Source organism: Sminthopsis crassicaudata, chromosome 2 (assembly GCF_048593235.1).
Source record: "Sminthopsis crassicaudata isolate SCR6 chromosome 2, ASM4859323v1, whole genome shotgun sequence".
Lineage (NCBI taxonomy): Eukaryota > Metazoa > Chordata > Mammalia > Dasyuromorphia > Dasyuridae > Sminthopsis > Sminthopsis crassicaudata.
The window spans coordinates 365,407,057-365,428,340 of record NC_133618.1 but is presented as its reverse complement, the minus strand read 5'-3'; the positions used below and the strand labels follow the sequence as shown (position 1 = coordinate 365,428,340).

The following is a 21,284-nucleotide window of genomic DNA, read 5'->3' as shown; positions in this document are numbered from 1 at the left end:
TGCAAAGAACAACAACAGGGATGAGCTGCACTGGTCTTCATAATGCTCTGAGAGGCCCAGTTGTACCTCAGTCTTTCCAATGGCTCTTAGTTTCTTCAGTGGCAGAGTTCTGAGACACCTGACCCAAATAAGAAGTGCCAAGTGATACAAGAAATAAAGGTGGCGCACATATGGCATAAAAGCACACCAGATACCATGCTAAAAACAACTTTATTGAGAGAGGCTGCAGAAACAAGTCTGAGATACATTGAAGAGAGATAAGCAGAAAGAAAAAAGAGCCATGTTGCTGGTCAAGGGTGGCCAAAGAGTCACCCTTAACTGAGGAAAATTCCACTTCATACAAGCAGCAGGAAGAAAACATCAGGGGATCAGCAACAGATGCAACTGTCCATCTAGGAGGCAGCAAAACAGAGGGTGAACAAACAACCCACACTGGAAATCTCTCCTTAGAACTCAGGCTATTCATATCTGGGACCCCAGCTTCACACAAGGGAAACTGAGAAGGGAGAGGAATCTATCCTTGATGTCCAGGGCTCCACATGAGGAACTTTCCCAGGTAACTCAGGACCTGCTCTGCTACTAATAACCTTAGGGCTTTAAGGAACTTCCCTGGAATCACACATCAAATATATGTTCAAGACAGAACTTAACCCAGCTCTCCCTGAATCCAAAGTCAGCTATGTAACTATTATACCATGCTGCCTTATTCTAAGCAAGCATTTAGCAGTGAAATTGTTTTTTTTTAAAACAATGTTTATTCAAATGATATTTAATTTAAAAAAAACATTGAATAAAATGGATTTGAAGTCAGAAGACCTGTACTGAAATCAAAGCTCTTTCACTTAGTAGCTGTGTGATCTTAAATTTATTCTTTCATATCTCTCTCTGTTAAGTGAGAAAGCTGGGCTTTATGGTCCCTCCCAGCTTTAAAGTTCTAGGAACAGCACTCAAAAAGTAACAAATGAAGGGGAAAAGAAATAAAGGGGCAATAGTCAGATTCCAGACCAGTATTTCTGTTTGGTCCATTGAGAAGGCTCTTTTGGATCACAATTTTGAAATTGCCCAGGTCTTACCTTAACTCCATGCTTTTTGGACTAGGATGGGAACTTTCCCATCTTATCTTTCTTTAATTAACCTGATCTTTGAGATTTGGAATTTATTTTCCTTTTTGTAACAAAAATGCCTCACCTCTGGAAATGAATTATTCTTCTTTGAAAAGAGATCATTCTTGGGGCAGCTAGGTGGTGCAGTGGATAGAACACCAGCTCTGAATTCAGGAGGACCTGAGTTCAAATTTGACTTCAGACACTTAACTTGTGTGACCCTAGGCAAGTCACTTAACCCCAATTGCCTCAGCCAAAAAAAAAATCATTCTTAACAGGGAAATTGATAACATCCCATTATGGCTATTTTCTACCTGTGAAACTCCATATAAGTCATAGTTTCGTATTTTGGAAAAAGGATAGAGTACATGATCTCTACGGTCTCTTCACAATCTAAATCTGGTATTTTATAAATGGAGCTTAATGTCATTCAGCAAAAATTCACAATGTAAACTTCCCTCACTCTCGTGCAAGCTTTCCTTCCAATTGATGTGGTGCAAAGATAATAACTTATGATTTTAGATCCAAAATTTAGGGTTAGGAGAGACTTTAGTTGCCATCTTATCTATTTCTCTCACATACAAATATTTTTACAGACATTTTACAGGAAGGGAAGGCCTGAAAAGGTTAAGAGCCATTTCATTTAACAACTCTGTTAGGCAGGGCAAGTATCAGTGTTCTTAACAAATGGAGTCACTAAGGTTCAGAGAATTTAAATGACTTGACTGAATCCCACAGTTGCTTGAGTCTGAGTTTAAACTTGGGCCATCTTCCTCCAAATCCAGGGTTTTTTTCTACTGTACTATATAGTTGCTTCCCGGATAGAAGGGAGCCTTTTTGGTCATCAAAAACACATCCAGCATCTAATAACAGTATGTCAGGATCATGTCTGTAAACAGTTCAGAGTACTTCCATACTACAAAATAGCGGAATCAATGTCAAATAAAGCAATAGAACATATTAGGCATTAGATTTGGAGTTTGGAAGCCCAACATTCAAACAATGTGTAACCTTTTAAGTCTCAGTTTCTTCTAATAGAACTTGGGCTCCATGATTTCTGACCTCCCTTTTTTGATTCCCTTTTGAATATACAATCCATTTAATTTGAATGATAATACATAAACAGTAGGGGTTAGTAGAAAGAAAGCTAGACTTGAACTCAGGATACCTGGATTTAAATCCTGACTTCTATTCTTTCTAGTTGTGTAATCTTGAGCAATTCCTTCATTTTTCTGAGCCTCAATATTCTCAGCTATAAAATGGAGTCAATAACACTTGAGTTATTGAATTATTGAAATTTTCTGAATTTAAAGGAGTTTCATTCATATCCAAAACCATATGAAATCCATATTCAAAACAATTCCTACTAGAACATACCCAATAAGTGCTCCTCCAGAACCCACTACTTTTCAAGGTATCCCATTCCATTTTGGGTCATTTCTGATTATTAGGAAGCTTTTCATGACAAAAAGATCTCTTTCCCCTTTTCCTATTTGTTCCTGATTCTGCCCTTTGGGGCCAAATACAAATCTAAAGTTTCTTTCACATAATATGCATTCAGATATTTGGAGATAAATATGATGTCCCCACTGAAGAGATTAGGACAGCAAGTGGTTAAATGTGGTTATTGAGTAAACTACACTGACTCCGTCTTGTAATTCAATTCTGGAGCTATTTTAGTTTCTATTCAACTAGAAATATAAGAAAAAAATTTGTAGATTTGGCTTGAAGATACGTGATCCATGAATGGAGTAGGTTGCCCATTCTCCAATAAATAAAAAGGGGGAAAGTTGAGATAATTGGGAAGAATGCAACAGCAAGTAGTTAAATGTAGAGATTGAGTGAATCATACTCACTTCATCTTATGACTCAATTCTAAGGCTAGTCCAGCCCCTTTTGTGCTAGAGTTATAGCTGTCGTCCAATTTCTGTCTTGTAGGAAAACTTTGTTCAAGTGTAGGATTTGAGAGAAAATCTTATCACATTATTTGAACCTAGCTTTGCATTATTGGGAAACTGGACCACCTCTTTGTATTTATTGCTTAGAAACCCTTAACTAAAGTTAGGCTATCAAAAAACCCAGTCAAATCCAAAGACTGAGAGTTTTCTCACATTTGTCCATCTCAAGCAATCCATACAACTTATTTGAAAACTGTCCCCATGATAATCAATCAGTTATTGTTTTCATGTTCCTTTTGATTGTTTATCTCTTTTTTCTGAATTCAGGAAATTGTACCTATTCACTCTCTCCCACTAACTTTGAAAATCTCTAATCTTTCATCCAATTAGAAATCAAATTACCTAATGTTGCATTGTTTCCTTTTAATTAACAGGTCTTATTTGAATAATTTTTTAATGTATAAAAGTCTATTTCTCCCATCTTCAGGTCCAGGCCTAAGCTGAGGAGATCTGATCCTAGTTTGCTAGGCAATTAGCATGCATAGCTTAAAAAATCAATGCGCTCAGAAGAATGAAATTTTGTTTCCTCAGTCATCTTATCTTTCATATGTCACATCACTGAGTCTTCTCTTTTCCATGCTAAATATTCCTACTTTCTTCAGCTGTCATGGACAAAAAAAAAAAAAAAACCTTCACCATCCTGGCTGTCTTTCCTGGGAGGATAATTAGTAATAATAATAATAATGACAATAAGTGATTAGTATTTAAATGACACTTCAACGTTTGCAAAATGTTTTACAAATACTCTCATTTGATCCACACAACAACCCGGAAAGATAGATAATGCTATTATCATCCAAATTATAGAAGAGGAAACTGAAGCAGACAAAAGTTAAATGACTTGCCCAGAGTCACACAGCTAGTAAGCATCTGAGGCCAGGTTTGAACTGGTCTATCTTGAATCTATGTTCTATTTTTCAAACCACACTATTAATCTCCTTTCTACACGTGGTACCCAAAATTAAACACAGTATGCCAGATGAGGTCTGACTGAGTGCTTAATGATAGGTTTTTTTTAAATTGGCTCTGTGATTTGGGGCAAGGCATTATCCTTCTCTGTCTGCTTCCTAAACTTTAAGGAAGAGACAAGAGACTGTAGACCTTAGTACCAAAATTCATAAGAATCTTGAACAGAAAGCACTTTGCAAACTTTAAAGTGCCATAGAAGGTGGATTAATTGCTACTGTTGATACTGTTCTAGTCATTTCAATACTTTTAAAATATGTCGAATCAAAACTTCCCTGCCTATATAACATTTTAGAGTTTTCCGGGAGCTTGAAAGCTTTTGAAAATGAAAAGCCCTGAAGCATCAAAGCAATAATGTCCTCACAAGAACATGGGTCCCTCACTGTTCCAGTAGCTCTCATTTGGATCAGAGGTAATACTGCCCCACTGTTGTTTTCTATTATATCCCATCCAGGATGAGTCCTGCTCTAGGGCAGGACCTGCTGATATAGGATTTGGAGGCTACATGCAGATACTCTGGTGGATACAAAGCCAAAGGTTTCTAGGATTCAAAATGAGAAGATTCCTGAGAGTACATTTTATGTATGAGAAAACTGAGGCTCACAGACAATAAGGAACTTGCCTTGTACAGAAAAGTATAATCACTCACCCAATCAGGAAATTTCCTGAATTCCTAATGTAGTCAAAGAAGAGAAAACTCGATAACCCAAAGACAGGATTCCACTGGGAATCTCCTCCTGGCTAAGGAAATACCAAAGCATCTGAACATTAACTGAAATGCCTGCCATACATCCAGATGTTTTGTCTGCATGGTGCCAAACACAGGGATCCTGAGCCTTCATGATGACCATTATCCAGATGTTTATACTTGGAGGATTGAAGCAGCAATCCTGGGAAATTAAAGGGAGCAACTAAAGGAAAAGGGAACATTGGTGATGGTAAGATTGGGGAGAGGTTGGGGGTCTAGATTCATTCTCAGTTGAGCCTCAATTCCTCAGGGACCATGTAAGACCCTGAGATGGAGAAAATACTGATTTCTAGACAAAAGAATGGCTTTAAACTTTAAAAAAACTTGAAAACTCTTTTTAAAAGATTTTTTTTTTTATTAAAAAATGGAAACACCATCCTGCTGATAGATGGCAAGATAGATGCTTTGATCTTAACTCAGATAATTGGGTATATAAGATTTAGTGCTGGTATACAACTGTTGACTAGATTATCCTTACTTGAACAGATGGAACTGGTTTTTTTAAACAGACTGAATTGCTTCCTGTATTTTTGAAATGTCTTATTTTGGTTTTTTTCAGCATTTTTTACTTGCAAATTATCAAATATATTATATAGGTAGCAGATTACCTTGGTATGCCAAGGTATAAAATCAAGCTCTTTGATATAAGTTACAAGCAGTTTCTCAATATAATAATTGATTTTTAATAAACTAATTTAAAATAGCAAAAAAAGATTTAGTGCTAGAAGAGACCTTAGAGATGAGCTCCTTAATTTTATAAAGAAGAAAATTGAGGCTGAGAGAGATGCTTTGTCCAAATCACACTCAGATTAGGAGCAGATTGGAACCCAGGTCTCCTGACTCCAAGTTGAGTAGTCTGTTATTATCAAATAGCCTCAACAATTCCTTTTATTTTTTTTAAATTTGTAATTTTTTTTCTTTTGATAGTTTTTATTTACCAGATATATGCATGGGAAATTTTACAACATTGACAATTGCCAAACCTTTTTCAACAATTCCTTTTAACTGAGTCTGAGGAAAGACCTAGATTCATGGACTGGAGAAAATGTCAACCCTAAAGAACTCATTTTCTAAGTGGAGCTGATTACTGGGTTAGTTAAGTAAGGGTCACAGAGGGTAGGGAGATAGGAAGTAGTTATTCATCTATTGAAACATAAGATGCTCCCAATGGTTCAGAGGATCATGGGTTTGGAACCACAAAGGGCCTTAGAGGTCCACAAGTCCAGACCCCCACATATCACCCATGAGGAAAGTAAGAACCAGAGGAGTTAAGTGACTTTTCCAGTGTCACACAGCTATTAAGCATTTAGGGCAGGATCTGAATCCAGGTCTTTGTGATTTCAAAGCTAATATTCTATCTAGCATACCATGCTGCTTCTAGAACAACTTATATTTAGTAGTGAAAATTGCCCTTGGGATGTTGGGTGGATAGCTGCAGCAAAAATGACTTGAGTTCACTTGGATATTACAAAGCAATTTTAAACACCAAATAAGGTAAGCTTTACATTAGACGATTGGACCAAATAGTTAATAATTAGAATCCAATTTTACTAATTCAGACCTACCCGTTAATAGGTACTCAAGAAATATTTTTGAATGAATAAACTTGCAAAAAGATTAGAAGCTATTTGAAAACAGGGTCTATGTCTATCTTTGTATCCCCAGCACCTAGAATCATCTTACACATTCCTTAAGGAGCTATGATTTACCACTACCACCACAACCACAGAGTGCATCCATAACTTGGTAGAAAACTTGTAACCTGTTGCCTATGATTATAAATGGCTTGCTCTGGTTCACATGACTATTGTCAGAGGCATGTTTTCAATTCAAGTCTTTGGGCTTCTGATTGAATTCAATGCTATGCTGCTCATTTTTCACATAGTAGATAATTATTAAATGTCCATGGGATTGAAGTTCAAATTTAAAGTAATTTTGAGAGGTGATTGTTATTCTCAAGGATAAGAAATTATGACAAATTTATTTAAATTTACTGAATATCTACTGGATATTGGAAATCAAAAAGTTTTCCAAGTAGAAATCACCTTAGCAACATCAACTATATTGGTCCTGTTGATGTGAAAGGAAATATATGAAATGAAACTGATTTCCTTAAGTACTTTAAAATTATTTGTTCCTCAAATAGCTTAAACATGCCTCTTACACTCTTGCTCATCAATTCACTCTACAAACCCTTTCTTAAAAGGCCATTCAAATTTCAACATTAGCCCGGTTAAGTGAGCAAAATTTAGCTACTATTGCCACTTTATCTGCTGAGTCCATCATGTAATTAAAACGCTGGGCCAAATTGGTACTGCCAGAGCCAGAAAACATGATAGCGTAGCTGGGTAAAGGGAAGGAAATGAGAGTAGGAATGAGGAGGATGTGGAATAGTCTCTCAAGGCTACCTGGGACAGCTCCACAAACCTTCAGGTAGATACAGGACTAGATGACTTTAAACCAGACCTAATTTCATTCCAAAATAGCAACAACTTTGCTTCAGCAAGCACTACCAGGAAAGGCCAGGCCAGAGCCCCTAGGGCACAAATGGGTTCAAGGGGAGATTTTGCAGGGTGAGGAAGGAAAGGAGGATGGCTCTGGTATTAGATCATGCCGCTCTTCTCATCTTGAAAAAAGGTCCTCGACGAGGTTCGGCCCAGGAGCAGCTCCTTCTCGTGGATGAGGTTCTCCAGCAGGTCCTCCTGCCGGTAGTTGTGGTAAACCTTCAGGAAGGCCAAGATCGTGATGCCCAGCCAAGCCAGCCAGGCAGCCCAGAGACCAAACTAGGACAGAAGGATAGAGTGGAAGGGTCTGAGGGGGGTATAAGGGAATGCATCATGCCCTGGAGGTAGGGAGTAGGAGCTAATAGTTCCAAGTGTTGGGAAGAGTGCTCAATAAAGAGGGAAAGGAAGGTAGGCAGTTGGGTGTTCATTTTATCTGTTGATGTGGTACCTTACAATGTTCCTGGGCCTCTGGCAAGAGCAAGAGAAAAACAGTCTCTCTGCCCTGAGAAAATCTCCAATGTCACTAATGTTCAAACAGCAACTGCATGATGGTAGGATTTAAGCCCCTGAAGGCAGGGACTGTTTCTTTTTTTGTCTGTGTACCTAATGACTAACAAAGTTTCCATAGGTGTTTATTAAATGTTTGTTGAATTGAATTCAATAACCATTTGTCAGGGATTTTCAAATATGTGTTGGTCTAAGATGCTCTCTGAAATCTGTTCTAAAATTCTGAGAGAGCAATAAACAAAAGGTGATCAGGCACCAAGTTGCAAGTTTCAGCCAAGTAGGAATTCAAGTAGGAAGATCATGATAGTCAGGGAGAACTTCATGGAGGAAGTGGGCCCAGGTCAGTAATATCTCTATCCTCCAGTTTTCCCATTGAAAAATGAAGCCAATAATCCCTCCCCTGCTTACCTCATGGGGTGTTTATGAGGAATAGGTGAGCAAATGAATGGGAAAGCATTTTGAAAAGTAAAAAGAATGATTCAATAAATGATAATAATAAATTCAATAAATGACAATAATAAATAACTCTATTTCTATTGTGATTTAAGATTTATAAAGTATTACCCAGTGAGGTAGGTTGAATAGGTTAATTATCCCCATTTTACACATGAAAAAGCAGAGTCTCAGAGAGGTTGAATCACCCAATCTCACTTAGCTAGTATATGACAGAGCCAGGAAATAACTCCAGGTTTCCTGAATAGGGACTTTTCCAATTCATCCCATGGCAGATTGATGTTGTCTATTATTACCAGTTTATTATTATTATTATCCAATTTAGCAACCAATATTAATCAAATAAAACACATAGCTGCCCCCACCTGTACCTCTCTGAGCCCCAGAAAAATCTTGTCCAGTCTGACCTGATGGGTCTGGGATCCCAGAAAGGAGGAGTTCTCTCTCAGCTTTGGTGTCCCCTTGTCATATCTCACTTTCAGGAGTAAAGGGGTCTTTCAACAAAGGCCCTTGCCTCAGCCCAAACCACTACTCCATTAGATTGTGAGTTTTTTTTAAGGCAAGAACTATCTTTTGCCTTTTTTGTGTGTTCCCAACACTTAGCTCAATGCCTGGCATTTCTCTTACTCTCAGCCAAAATAATAAAAAAAAAAAAAACTAATGGGTTCAGCCTTTAGATTTTCCCTCTTATATTCCTTGGAAGGATGTGTCTCTTTTCTTTCCAAATCCAGGGGAAATTAGAAAATGCTTAGCATAATTAAAACTAGAAGTTTCTGTGCCTCCTCTGATGCCAAAGTATAATTTGTGACTCCCTTGAAACACTGTGGTCTTTGCACACTCTTCTCCTTCTTGAGAAAGGCTAATCAGACAATTCCATCATTTTACTGAAGAAGAAACAGACTTGCTCAGTGTCACACAGAAAATGAGCAGCAAAGTCAAGACCAAAACAATCTGACTTCCAGTCTTAAATTCTCTGTTAACAACAACCTGCTTAGTGACTTAGGTGACTTAGCTTCAGCACTAAGGGATATGGAAAGCTAACCATCCTCCAGTACCTTGAATGACTTGTGTCTCTTGTTTTTCAGACATTTAAAAAAGCAATTAATCAAGAAGAAATAATTTAATGAGCTTCAAGATGGAAAAGTCTGACCAAGAGCCTGCTATGTTCAAATTGGTGCATTTTGGACACCATATGCATAAAAATTTCTTTAACATTCCTTTTTTTTTTTTGCTTAATGGAAAAAGTTTATTTTTACATAAACAAAATTGTTATTTCTACCACATTCTTTTTAAAAAGTATTTCCTCTATCACTGAAATAACTACCATGTGGTAGAGAAAAGGACATTGGATCAGGAGTCAGAAGAATTGAATTCAAATCCCAGCTCTATCATTTTATTGCCCACATGGATGGATTAAGCCCAGCCCAAAATTATCTGGACTTTAGTTTCCTGATAGGTGAGATGAAGAGGCTGGATTAGATGATAAATTCCTAAGGTCTAATTCAGCTCCAAAAATCCACTCACCATTAGTGTAACCTTTGCAAGCTATTTAAATATTCTGGGCTTGAGATTTGCAAATCACTTTCCTTCTGAAAAAGCTAGTACAATGGATTGAATGCTAGGTATAGAAACAGAAAGATCTGAGTTCAAATGCAACCTCAAACATTACTAGTTATGTGATCCTGATTAAGTCATTTAGCCCAATTTGTCTTAGTTTCCTCATCTGTAAAATGAACTGGAGAAGGAAATACCAAAGCACTCCAAAATCTTTACCAAGAAAACTCTAAATGAGGTCATGAAGAGTAGGGCAGGACTAAAAAAACTGAATTTCTTTTTAAAATTTTGTAAGATAAGCAATAAACATTGTCATCCACTTCTGCTCAAGGAACAAAGGAACTAGCTTTTGGACACACATCAAGGCAATATCAGGAGACCCTGGTCTCAACCCCAGGACCTTCTGACTTCAGGGTCAGTGCTCATTTCATTAGGATTGCAAAATCAAGTTAGAAAAGACCTCAGAGGCTATTTAATCCAAACTTATCATTTCACAGATGAAGAAACTGAGCTTCAGGAAGGTCATGACTTGACTAAGATCACAAAAGGGAGCAAGCATCAGAGAGGCAGGCAGGATGTGAATCAGGTTCTCTGACTCCAAAGTCACTAGTCTCTCCCCTAATTCTTACTACTAGTTACTAGACTGTTAAGGTGTGAAGGGCTGTCTAATAGAGGAAGGCTTTGAAATGCTCTGCTCAGCCTTAGGGACACTGCTAAGAATAATGGGTGAAAATTACATGGAGGGAGATACTGAGCCACTATAAGAAAGAATTCAATAAAAGTTGTGTAAAAAAGTGGAATGGATTATGTCAGGAAACAGTGACTTCTCTGGGCTCTGCTTTCTTACATGCAAAATAGTGGGATTGAACTAAATGATCCTAGGATCTCTTCTAGTACATGATCCCAACCAGGTGATGAAATAGATAGAGTTCTGAATCTGGACTCAGGAAGAACTGAGTTCAAATCCAGCTTCAGGCACTTACTAGATATGTGACCCTGAGCATACCACTTAACATCTGTCTGCATCAGTTTCCTCAATTATAAAATGAGGACAATAACAGCACTTAATTCCCAGAGTGGTTGTGAGGGTCAAATAAGATAATAGTAAATAAAATTTTTAAATTAAGTAAATAAGTACAGTATCTAGAACATAGTAGAGGCTTCATAAATGTTTATCCCCTTCCCTATGGTCTCTCCACAACTGGATTTAGTCCAGTGGAGTGGAGCATGAATATTCATAGATAAGAGAGATTACAAAGAAGGTTCCTTCTCTGGCAGAAATAGACTAAATTCCAAATTCCTTCTAGGTTTGTGGAATGAGTCAAAGGATCAAGGTCAGCTGGACTCCCCCTCTTCTTTGGAATGACCCTTCTTCACAACTAACAGCATTTCACCCAATCTTGCGATAACTCCTACCTGGGCAAGAGAAAACTGGTCATAGAAGGCTGAGTTTTCAGGGTTCAAATCCAAGTCCATATTCTGAAATTCTTCACAGCTAAAGTGGCAAAAATATTGAAACAGAAAGTTATTTCCAAAATACCCTTCTGCCCCACCTCCACGGTAGCAGTCCCACTTCAAATGTTGTCCTTCAGTGGAGGAAAACCTCTGAGAAGAAATGTAAAGGGAAAGAAAACAAACTCTGGGATTTGACATTACTTCTTTCAACAAACCTAATGTAGTTTCCTCCCAAGACTTGGAAGAAATCAGGTACTGCCAGTTCAAAGGACAGCCAGAAGTTGCTCCACAAATGTTTTGTAATTCAATTAGGAAGAAGCAACAAGTCATACATCTGACTATGGTGAAAAGCCATCTAGCTCAGCACCTCTTTCCCACTTCATTTTATGAAGGAAGAAATACTTACCTAGATAATCCCATGTCAATTGTCTGTAGATCTAATGTTCCTACCCAAAGGGGTGCCTTATTCCCCTCCTTAAAGTTCTACTTCATTCCTTCTGCCAGCCATACTCCAGAATCCATCCAAGACTGTCCCTGGGCAAGAATAAAGACTACCACCACGGGATGCTCTGTCCTTTTGCCTTAATCTAGGATATATAATTGCTCACATACCATAGATGAGAGGGGAGTCCATTCCCTCTGATAAAATTGAAGACCAGTAGCCCTTTATCATCAGCCCTCCCACTGTCTCAGAAGATCCTTATTAACTGCTCTATATCTATAGTTCACAGTCGCTCAGTTCTAGTATCTGGCCTCCATCTAGAAATTTAAAAACATCTGGACTTTGTCATGTACATTTCCCATCATTGTAACCTTCTAGACATTTCTATCAGTTGCTGCTGGACTTCCTTTTATATTTTGTTTCTCCAATTATAATATAAACTCTTTAAGAAAAGACTATCTTGGTTATTTTTTTATTATTTGTATTTCTATAGTTTAGCACAATGCACAGAATAGAGTAAGCAACTAATAAACTTTGTGTCATGCATTCATCCATCATTATATTTATCAGTTTTGAATATAAAGCTGCCTTTAACTTGACTTTCTTTCCTACACACACACACACACACACACACACACACACACCTACCTTTCTCCCCAGAGTACAGAACCAGAACATAGCACATACATTACTTGGGCAAGCTGCCTTTCTCTGTAATGGCATCACACACATGTCAAATCACACATGATGATAGTACATGTCATTGAAGACTCAACAAGATAGATATGAAAGCATATAGCTAAAGCATAGGCTTCAAATGATTACAGAGTCTCTAGAGATAAAAGAGCAAAAAGATAGAGCTCAGAAACAGCCAACTCATGGCACCTGCAAGCTCTATGGGAATCCAGAATTCACTGTCCTCCATCCTGGCAGCTTCTCCTCAGAGCCCATATAGATGCTTAATTCAGGCCAAGTAGGTCTCATTCCTTCTTCACTTAAAAGCATTAATACTTTTGTAAATGACCAGATTGGATATTAAATTACCAACAACAGATAAGTCTGATGGAGAATCACATAAGACTGTATAATTCATTAATCTCAGGGAAGGAAATCTTAACTATATAAATAATAATTCCCAATTCTATAATTTTTCTAAAGTTTACAAAGTCCTTCTTTTACAATAAATTATTAGAGTAGGGAACTTCCTTTGGTATTCTCAGGCTTGGCACAATGTCTGGCACAAAGAAGTTGCTTAATAAATGTTGAAAAGATTAATTGCTAACAATAAGGAAACTGAATATTAAAAAAGGCAAATGACTTGTCCATGCTCATTCATATATTAGGTACTCCAGCCAACTCTGAAAAAGAACACCAAATCCTTAGAGAATAATTTGAAAAGACCTACTGGAAAACAGTAAAGTAATTTGAAAGAAGTTGGACTTAAACCAACATTTTACAAATTATGTGCCACAAGAAGCTCAAAATGTCCATGGTACCATGGTACCTGTTATAAGTCAAGCCATTAAAAAATAAAAGAAATCAAATCAGAAATCTTTCACAACTGTGACATGGGGAAAGATTCAAACTAAATGTGGGGCAGATATGACCACAAGGAATAAAATAAATTATTATTTCAATTATTTTCAAGGATTCTTGATTTTAAGTCTAATGCTTTTTATACTATACATCTTCAGCATCATTTCATTATTCAGTCATTTCTTTCATGTCTAAGTCTTTGTGATCCCATTTGGGGCTTTCTTGGCAAAGATATTAGAAAAATACTTAGACAAAGATACTGCCATTTTCTTCTCCAGCTCATTTTGCAGATGAGAAACATGAGGCAAGCAGGGTTAAGTGACTTGCCCACAGTCACATAGCCAGTAAATGTCTTTTGATTTCAGTTTGATTTGAGTTCAGGAAGATCAGTCTTCCTAACAAGCCCAGTGTTCTATCCACTGTGCCACTTTGCTGCCCTCCTCAACATTAATCCACATCATAATTTGTACCACGATTATTGAGAAGTCCTAGAACATAAAATCCTTAGGAAAGAATTCTATCTAGAAAAAAAATCATAAATTAATTTCAAAATATAGATATAGAAAAACATTTTTAAAATTATACATTGCAATAAACTCTAATACCTGATTATTACAGATACTTATTATAGAATTCCTGACCAAATACAAGATAAAAGTTACCACAAAAAGAAAATAGATCATTTTGATTACATAAAATTAAAAGGCCTATGTATGCATAAAATACGACCAAATAAGAAGGAAAGTGGTCAGTTGGAGGAAAAAAATATTTTCACATCAAATCTCTGACAAGAATCTGGAATACAACATAAAGAAGATCCAACTCACTTCCAGCTGATCAATGATGGACAGAAACAACTATACCCAGAGAAGGAACACTGGGAATTGAATGTAAAATATTAACATTACTGTCTATCTACCCAGGTTACTTATACCTTTGGAATCCAATACTTAACGTGCAACAAGAAAATTGGATTTACACACATATATTGTATCTAGGTTATACTGTAACACATGTAAAATTTATGGGATTGTCTGTCATCTAGGGGAGGGAGTAGAGGGAGGGGAAAATATGGAAAAATGAATACAAGGGATAATGTTATAAAAAAAATACTCATGCATATATACTGTCAAAAAATTATAATTATAAAATTAATTTTTAAAAAAGTAAAAAAAAAATCTGGAATACAAAATATATTGTAAACATAAACAAGTAAAACCAAAAGCCATTTCCTCATTGGATAAGTGGTTAAAGAATATGAACAAATAATTCTCAAAAGAAGAATTACTATTAACTATCATATGAGAAAGACTATTCAAACCATTCCTAAAAACATAAGAAATATAAAATAAACCAACTCTGAGTTTGAATTCAAACCCAAGCAAATTAACAAAGATGTCATAAACTGAAGACAGCTAGTATTGGATGGGTTAAGGAAAACTGGCATACAATGAGAAAAAAAAATAAACAACAAAAAGAGTGAAAATTCTATGTTGTGAAACATTCAATTCCCACACTTTTCTCTCTGGGTGTAGATGGGTGTCTTCATCACAAGATCATTGAAATTGGTCTGAATCATCTCATTGTTGAAGAGAGCCATGTCCATCAGAATTGATTATCATATAATCTTGTTGTGACTTCATGGTTCTGTTCATTTCACTTAGAATTATAGAATTAGTTCATGTAAGTCTCTCCAGGTCTCTCTGAAATCATTCTACTGATTGTTTCTTTCTTTCTTTCTTTTTTCCTGAGTCAATTGGGGTTAAGTGACTTGCCCAGGATCACACAGCCAGGAAGTGTTAAATGTCTGAAGGCAGATTTGAACTCAGGTCTTCCTGACTTCAGGACTGGTGCTCTATCTACTGCGCCATCTAGCTGACCCTGCTGATCATTTCTTACAGAACATAATATTCCAAAATATTCATATACCATAACTTATTCAGCCATTCTCCAACTGATGGGCATCCAGTTTCTTGTCCTTGAGAAAAGGGCTACCACAAACATTTTTGCACATGTAGGTTCCTTTTCCTCCTTTAAGACATAGACTATTTCTTGAAATGTTTCCCAGGCTTTATTTTTAGCCACAGATTTCAGGAAATCCAATGGTCCTTACTATCTCATACGCATAGGAGAAAGAAAAGAACCCACATGTGCAAAAATGTTTGCAGCAGATCTTTTTGTAATGGCAAGGAATTGGAAATTGAATAAATGCCCATCAGTCAGGGAATGGCTGAATAATTTATGATATATGAATGTAATGGAATATCTTTGTTCTATTAAAAATGATGAGCAGGCTGATTTCAGAAAAGCCTGGAAAAACATGAACTGATGCTGAGTGAAGTGAGCAGAACTAGGAAAACATTGAACACAGTAACAGCAAGATTATGTGATGAACTTGGCTCTTCTCAGCAATGCAGTGATTCAAGGCAATTCCAATAGACTGGGATGGAAAAAGAACAATGGAAACTAAATGTGGACCAAAGCAAAATATTTTCACTTTTTTGTTTGCTTGCTTTTTTTTTCTCATGGGTTTTTTCCCTTTTGGTCTGAGCTTTCTTGCACAATATGACAAATATAGAAACATGTTTAAAAGAATTGCAACTGTTTAACTTATAACAGATTCCTTGCTGTCTTGGGGAAGACGGATACAAGGAAAGAAGAAGAAGGGAAAAATTGGAGCACAAAGTTGTACAAAAATGAATGTTGAAAACTATCTTTATATGTATTTGGAAAAATAAAATACTATTGAGGAAAAATACCTCATCTTTACTTAAGAAACTACAACATACATAAATTAAATCATAGATCCTTGAAGCATAAGATAAGTACATTTTATCTTATTAGATTTTATCTATTTTAACCTATGAAGATCTTTAGATTATTCCTCCTAACTCTGCTTTACTTGAAAATTTGATTTTTAAATGTCATCTCTGTCATCATTCAAGTCACTATTAAAATGTTGAATAGAATAGAATCAGTGAATAAAGTTCAAGATTATTTACATTCCTTCACTATCTATACTTCCTTTTGATATGAAGTAATCCTTTTTTTAAATGAAAAGATATTAAAATTCTGGCATGACTTTTGTCAAAGCTAATTAAATTTATTTTTTCAATGAAAATTGATCTTCTGAACCTTCTGCATCATTCAACACACACATTAAGAAAAGCAAACACTTCTTATAAACATATAAAAATCCAGGAAAACAAATTTTTACATTAGTCATGTCCCAAAAAGTCTTTCATTAATGATTACATAAATAACAAATACTACTAATAATATTTCGTAATGATATAAATGATGAACATCACTGATATATTGTAATAACATATCAACAATAATAATATTTACTACATTGTTATGTTACTAATATTGAGAGTGAATATCATAATCAAAAAAGCTATAATTGTAATAATATAAATCATTAAAATTATTAATAATATTTTGATTTGCCATTCTATTAATAATAAATAGCATTATTGGTTTTGAGGAAATGTGGCAATAATGAACACTCTCAGATTTGGGATTATCTGAATTCAAGTTCTGAATCTGACATATGTTGGTTGCCTACTATTTGGGTGACCTTAATCAAGTCCCATCATCTCCAAGCCTCAGTTTCTACTTCTATAAAGTGATAATGTTGGATTAGATCAAGAGTTTTTAAACCCTTTTTTGGTAATAGAATCCTCTGGCAGTAGGTCAGAACTAAGAAATGAAAGAGATTTCTATCAGAAGCCTCATATCAATATATTATTAATATTGACAGAAGATGCTATAATGGTTAATATTGTAAACATGACAAAAAGTAAAACCATGTTATTATCAATAACAAGTACCAGCTATGTTCTATGTACTAAACATGATCCTGTATATTGACCACATTTCCATCTATATAACATCTTTATTAAAATGACTTACACATTCATTGAGACTATTCTTACTGAAAATATGAGAATAAAACAGGCAGAGTTTCCCCCAAGTAATTTCCTATAGCAGATTACATGTTCACATGATTAAAAGACAGAGGGAATACAAGATCTCACTGTATTTGCAGATTCCAAAAAACATATTTGACTTTATAGAGCAAAATGCATCCTTTAAGTCCCTCCCTCAAAGGAGATTTTTATTATGCTAAAATTATATCTTGAAAGATGAAGCTACAGAGTTGTAACTTCATTAAGTAATCATTTGCCTACAAATACAAGTGAAATATAAAATAAGAAGACAAATATTTTACCAAAACTATTTACTTTCTTCATAAAAATGCTCCAAGCAAAATCCAAAAAAAAGGCGTCTTGGTAAATAATGTGACTTTCCAGAAGCTTCTATCTGTGGATGATATTTTAACAAATTGCATCAAGACTTCTTTAAGAAGATTTATGGGTACTCAAAAATCATTGGCCTAACAATCCATACAGGAAAAACCAAATGGATGAAAAATGCCAGTTAGATGAGCAAGAAGTTTGTTGAGTTAGACCATCAATATATATATATCTTGGGCACAGACTTCAAATGAGCAATGAATTTGTCCCAGAAATGAATTTTTTAAAAAGGGCAACCTGAACCTCATGAGAAATTGCTCAAACTGCTCCCTCACTCAAAAATTGTATTTTTAACCTCAACATTCTTCCAATATATACATTTATAAATCAAAGAATGCAACATCTTCAAAGAATTAAAATTATAAGTGATTCAATGACACCAAAGAAAAGTATAGTGTATGTAAGTAGGCTTAACTTACTACCAACAATGATTCAAAAGCAAGAAGCAGCTAAAAAGATTCCATGCAGAAAATTATGATCAGAAAAGGAAGTAGGACTATCTTATAGCAAAAGGTAAAGATGGCAAATTGATAACCTGCATGCTGTACTGATAATCACAAAATGTTAGATGCAGTCAATGAAGGCTTTCAGTTCAATGAGTAGGTCCTTTATGTAAGATATACTGGGTAGCCAAGACATGAATGACAAGGATGAGAAACATGGGTAGATAAACTGCTGCATGCATCCATATTGATAAGTTTATGGATACATTAAATTGCTAAAATATTAAAGTATATCTCATCTTCAATTAATATTAGGATCTCATGGGCTAGGAAATGCTCAGAAATTTCATACTAATTGCCTTATTCAAAATTAATAAAAATTTATTATGCACTTACTATGTTCAAGGCCTTTGATCAAAGCTAAGGATACAAAGATGGAAAATTACCCAATTTCCCTTCCTTGGGGAATTTATTGTATAATAAAAACTATTATTTTCTTTTCTATTAAATCAATAGTGCTTTTCTATTAAAATCAATAATAGCATACTTCAAAGAACAGTCATATCATTAGGATAAATCATTTTTATGGTAACACAGACAGCAATCCCTCTACACCATAACAGATAGTCTTCTTCAATTATGTTTATCTTGAAGATAAAGAATTTATCTTTGAAGGACACCATGTATGGAAACCCTTTAAAAGCGGGGGGGGGGGAGAATTTGTAGGGCTTCCCTGACTTCCATATGTCACTAGAAGTTATCTCTTCAGACATAAGGATCTTTCTAGATAGCAGAGAACCTCATACATTTGGGGAGGGAAGAGGATAGAAAGAATGCCATTCCTGAGAGCTAACATATATGTAAGAGAATATGTAAGGAAAGTTTAAAAAAAACAAATTCAACACCAAAATATTTGGATTACACAATACCTAAACATCCAGGAGAGTTCCAAATATCCAGATATCTGTATAACAGTGCAGATGGGATAGTTAAGTGGTGCAGTAGACAGAGTATTAGGAGGCAGAAAGGCCTAAATTCAAATACTATCTCAGGAAGACTTGAGTTCAAATCCTACCTCAGATACTTCTTAGCTATGGGATCCTAGGCAAGTCACTTTACCTCTCATTTTCTTCATGTATAAAATGAGGATAATAATTTAGCACCTAAATCACAAAGTTGTTGTAATGTTCAAATAAGACAAAGGCAAAATACTTTGCAAACCTAAAAGGCTACATAAATTTAGTTATTATGAAATCTTACTAAATGTTTTCCTCACATTATCTCTATAATGGTGGTGGCCTGTTGTAAGCAATATTATCCCCATTTTGCAGATGGAGAAACTGAGCTTCAAAGGTATTAAGTGACTTACTGGAAGTTATATGGCTAATAATGCATTTATTCAAACCCCAAATACCTAATTAAAAGTGATTTTTCCCACCCAGAGTGAAAGAAATTTGTTTGTGAGAGAGTGAGATGAAAGAAAGGCTTTTGCACCTTCTCAGGCCTCAATCTGGCCCGTTCCTCTCTCACTTGGCACCATCTCTCCATCAAGCATTAATATGGGAGAAGTGTCCATGGTGCTAAAGGGGATGTTCTCCTGTAGGCCATAGTCAAAGTGGAGAGAGATGACTTGACAATATTTGCTCCGGGAAGAAGGAAGCATGCCTGGGTTGGGGGACTGAGGGACCAGGTATTTTGGTACTGGATACTGGATAGTGTTTGCACAGAGGGACTGGGGAGAAATAAAGTTCAATAATGATGGGGGCAGCAGGTTTGCATAGCGGTGGTTCTTGCAAGAGAGTGGAGACAATTTCCACAGCCAAGGGCTGTTTCCCCAACGAATTGCTGGGAGATGGCCGTTTACAGGGGGCTGTGTGGAGAAATACGGGAAAGGGTGGCTTTTTACATTTGGGTGGGGACTCTTTTTAGGTGAGGGGGATTGCTTGCACGGGAGTGGAAGAGAGAGCTGAGATCTAGGGACATAACCCCAAGTAGGTTAGACTGGAGCCAGGGGCCGCGTGGGGGCCGCCACTACTTACTCGTCGAATCCCTTGCACAGGAGATAGAGCGACCGCCAGGCTAAGCCAATGGCCACAGACAGGGAGAGCAGGGCAGCGAGCAGAGAGTAGTGGCAGGCAGCGGGGGAGCCCCACTCCTGCACCGTGAAGCGCTGATGTTCCTGCACGGTCAGATTGGTGTTCAGCCACATGCCCTCAGTGAAGAGCAAGCAGCGGCCGTGGAAGTCATGGCAGTTCTCAGTCAGGGGCACCACCACGATGAAGCTGAACAGGAAGGCAAGGAAGTAGCAGGAGCCCTGAGCGAAGACTAATTTGTTTTTCCCCATGGTCGGGCCTTGCAACAGGAGCCCCGGAGGACTAGAGGAGATGGAGGAGGGGAGATAAAGAGAAAAGGGAAATGGAGAAAAAAGAGAAGAGAAAAGAGAAGGATGTGAGAAATCTAAGCGGCAAGAGAAAAAGAAAGGAAAGGAGGAGGGAAAGGGAGATGGAAAGGAACAAAGATGGAGAGGAAGAAGTGAAAACAGAAAGGAAATGCAGGAGGAGTAGGTGGAGAAGGATAGGGAGGAAGAGAGAAGAATGCAGAGGAAGAAGAGGAAGGAGGTGGGGCAATGGGCAAGTGAAGACCTGGAAATCCGCAGTGGAGGGCGGTAGGTTCTCACTGCTGGTGCAGGATCTGGGGCTGGGACTGCAATGTAGGGGTGGGGGAGCCGGGGAGGATGCGCAGTGGGATCTTGTCCAGGCCACGGCCTCCTCCCCCAGGCCCCTTCTGGCTGGCTTCCCACCAGACAATAGGCGCTTGCGCATTTCGTTTGTATTGCGGCGTTTTCAGGACGCCGGACAGCTCCTAGAAGGGAGTACATCCTTCGGTCCTGATGATGGAAGAATGAGAAAGTGAGAAGTCAGGGGTCTAAGGAAAAGGGATGATGGATGAGGTGCAGCCAGATATTCAAATTCTTAATCCAGTTTGTCATCATTAGATTCTGGTAAATTAGACTTGTGGGAAAGTAAAAGGGGTAATGAATGAAAATATAACCTCCACCTCCACTTTAGCTCAAAGATCCACCAGGGTGACCTCACTATCAACTAAAAATTACACCTCCAACATTCAGAATTTTGAATTTTCTCAACCTGAACACAGTCTCCTCTCCACCCAATTCTCTTTATTCCTTATTCTTCTGTCCTTTGCCCTCATCCCATTCAGTCCCATCCCAATAAGTCAACCCTGTTCTAAACTCACTTCTTTCTTACCCAGTCTTAATCATGTAGTTAACCTAT

General features: G+C 36.9%; 2 protein-coding genes across 3 annotated transcripts in view; one reads left to right on the top strand and one right to left on the bottom strand.

Moving 5' to 3' along the window:
* Positions 1-11,234, top strand: part of C2H14orf180 (chromosome 2 C14orf180 homolog) — an 80,091-nt gene extending 68,857 nt beyond the window's left edge. The window contains exon 8 of one of the 2 annotated variants that reach the window (XR_012486583.1): positions 11,101-11,234. The gene's annotated coding sequence lies outside the window, so the exon portion shown is untranslated. Of the gene's footprint in view, positions 1-9,324; positions 9,544-11,100 lie in introns of those variants that run through there. The other variant, XR_012486584.1, reaches the window with a different exon arrangement.
* Positions 194-20,862, bottom strand: TMEM179 (transmembrane protein 179). Its single transcript, XM_074284800.1, has 3 exons — positions 20,031-20,862; positions 11,210-11,603; positions 194-7,558 (listed from the first exon to the last, which is right to left on the bottom strand). The coding sequence occupies exons 1-3, from the start codon at positions 20,333-20,335 to the stop codon at positions 7,379-7,381; spliced, it is 879 nt and encodes a 292-aa protein (XP_074140901.1). The 5' UTR covers positions 20,336-20,862; the 3' UTR covers positions 194-7,378.
* Positions 20,863-21,284: the final 422 nt, after the last annotated feature.

What these genes read in the sequence shown, in the direction of transcription:
- TMEM179 (XM_074284800.1), bottom strand. Translation starts at nt 20,335, where the DNA reads ATGGGGAAAAACAAATTAGTCTTCGCTCAGGGCTCCTGCTACTTCCTT. An exon ending in CTGTGCAAGGGATTCGACGA is followed by an intron (nt 11,604 to 20,030) that starts GTAAGTAGTGGC and finishes GTGCTGAGCTAG; the next exon opens with ATGGCTTTTCACCATAGTCA. An exon ending in ACCAGTTTTCTCTTGCCCAG is followed by an intron (nt 7,559 to 11,209) that starts GTAGGAGTTATC and finishes CTTCTGTCCTAG; the next exon opens with TTTGGTCTCTGGGCTGCCTG.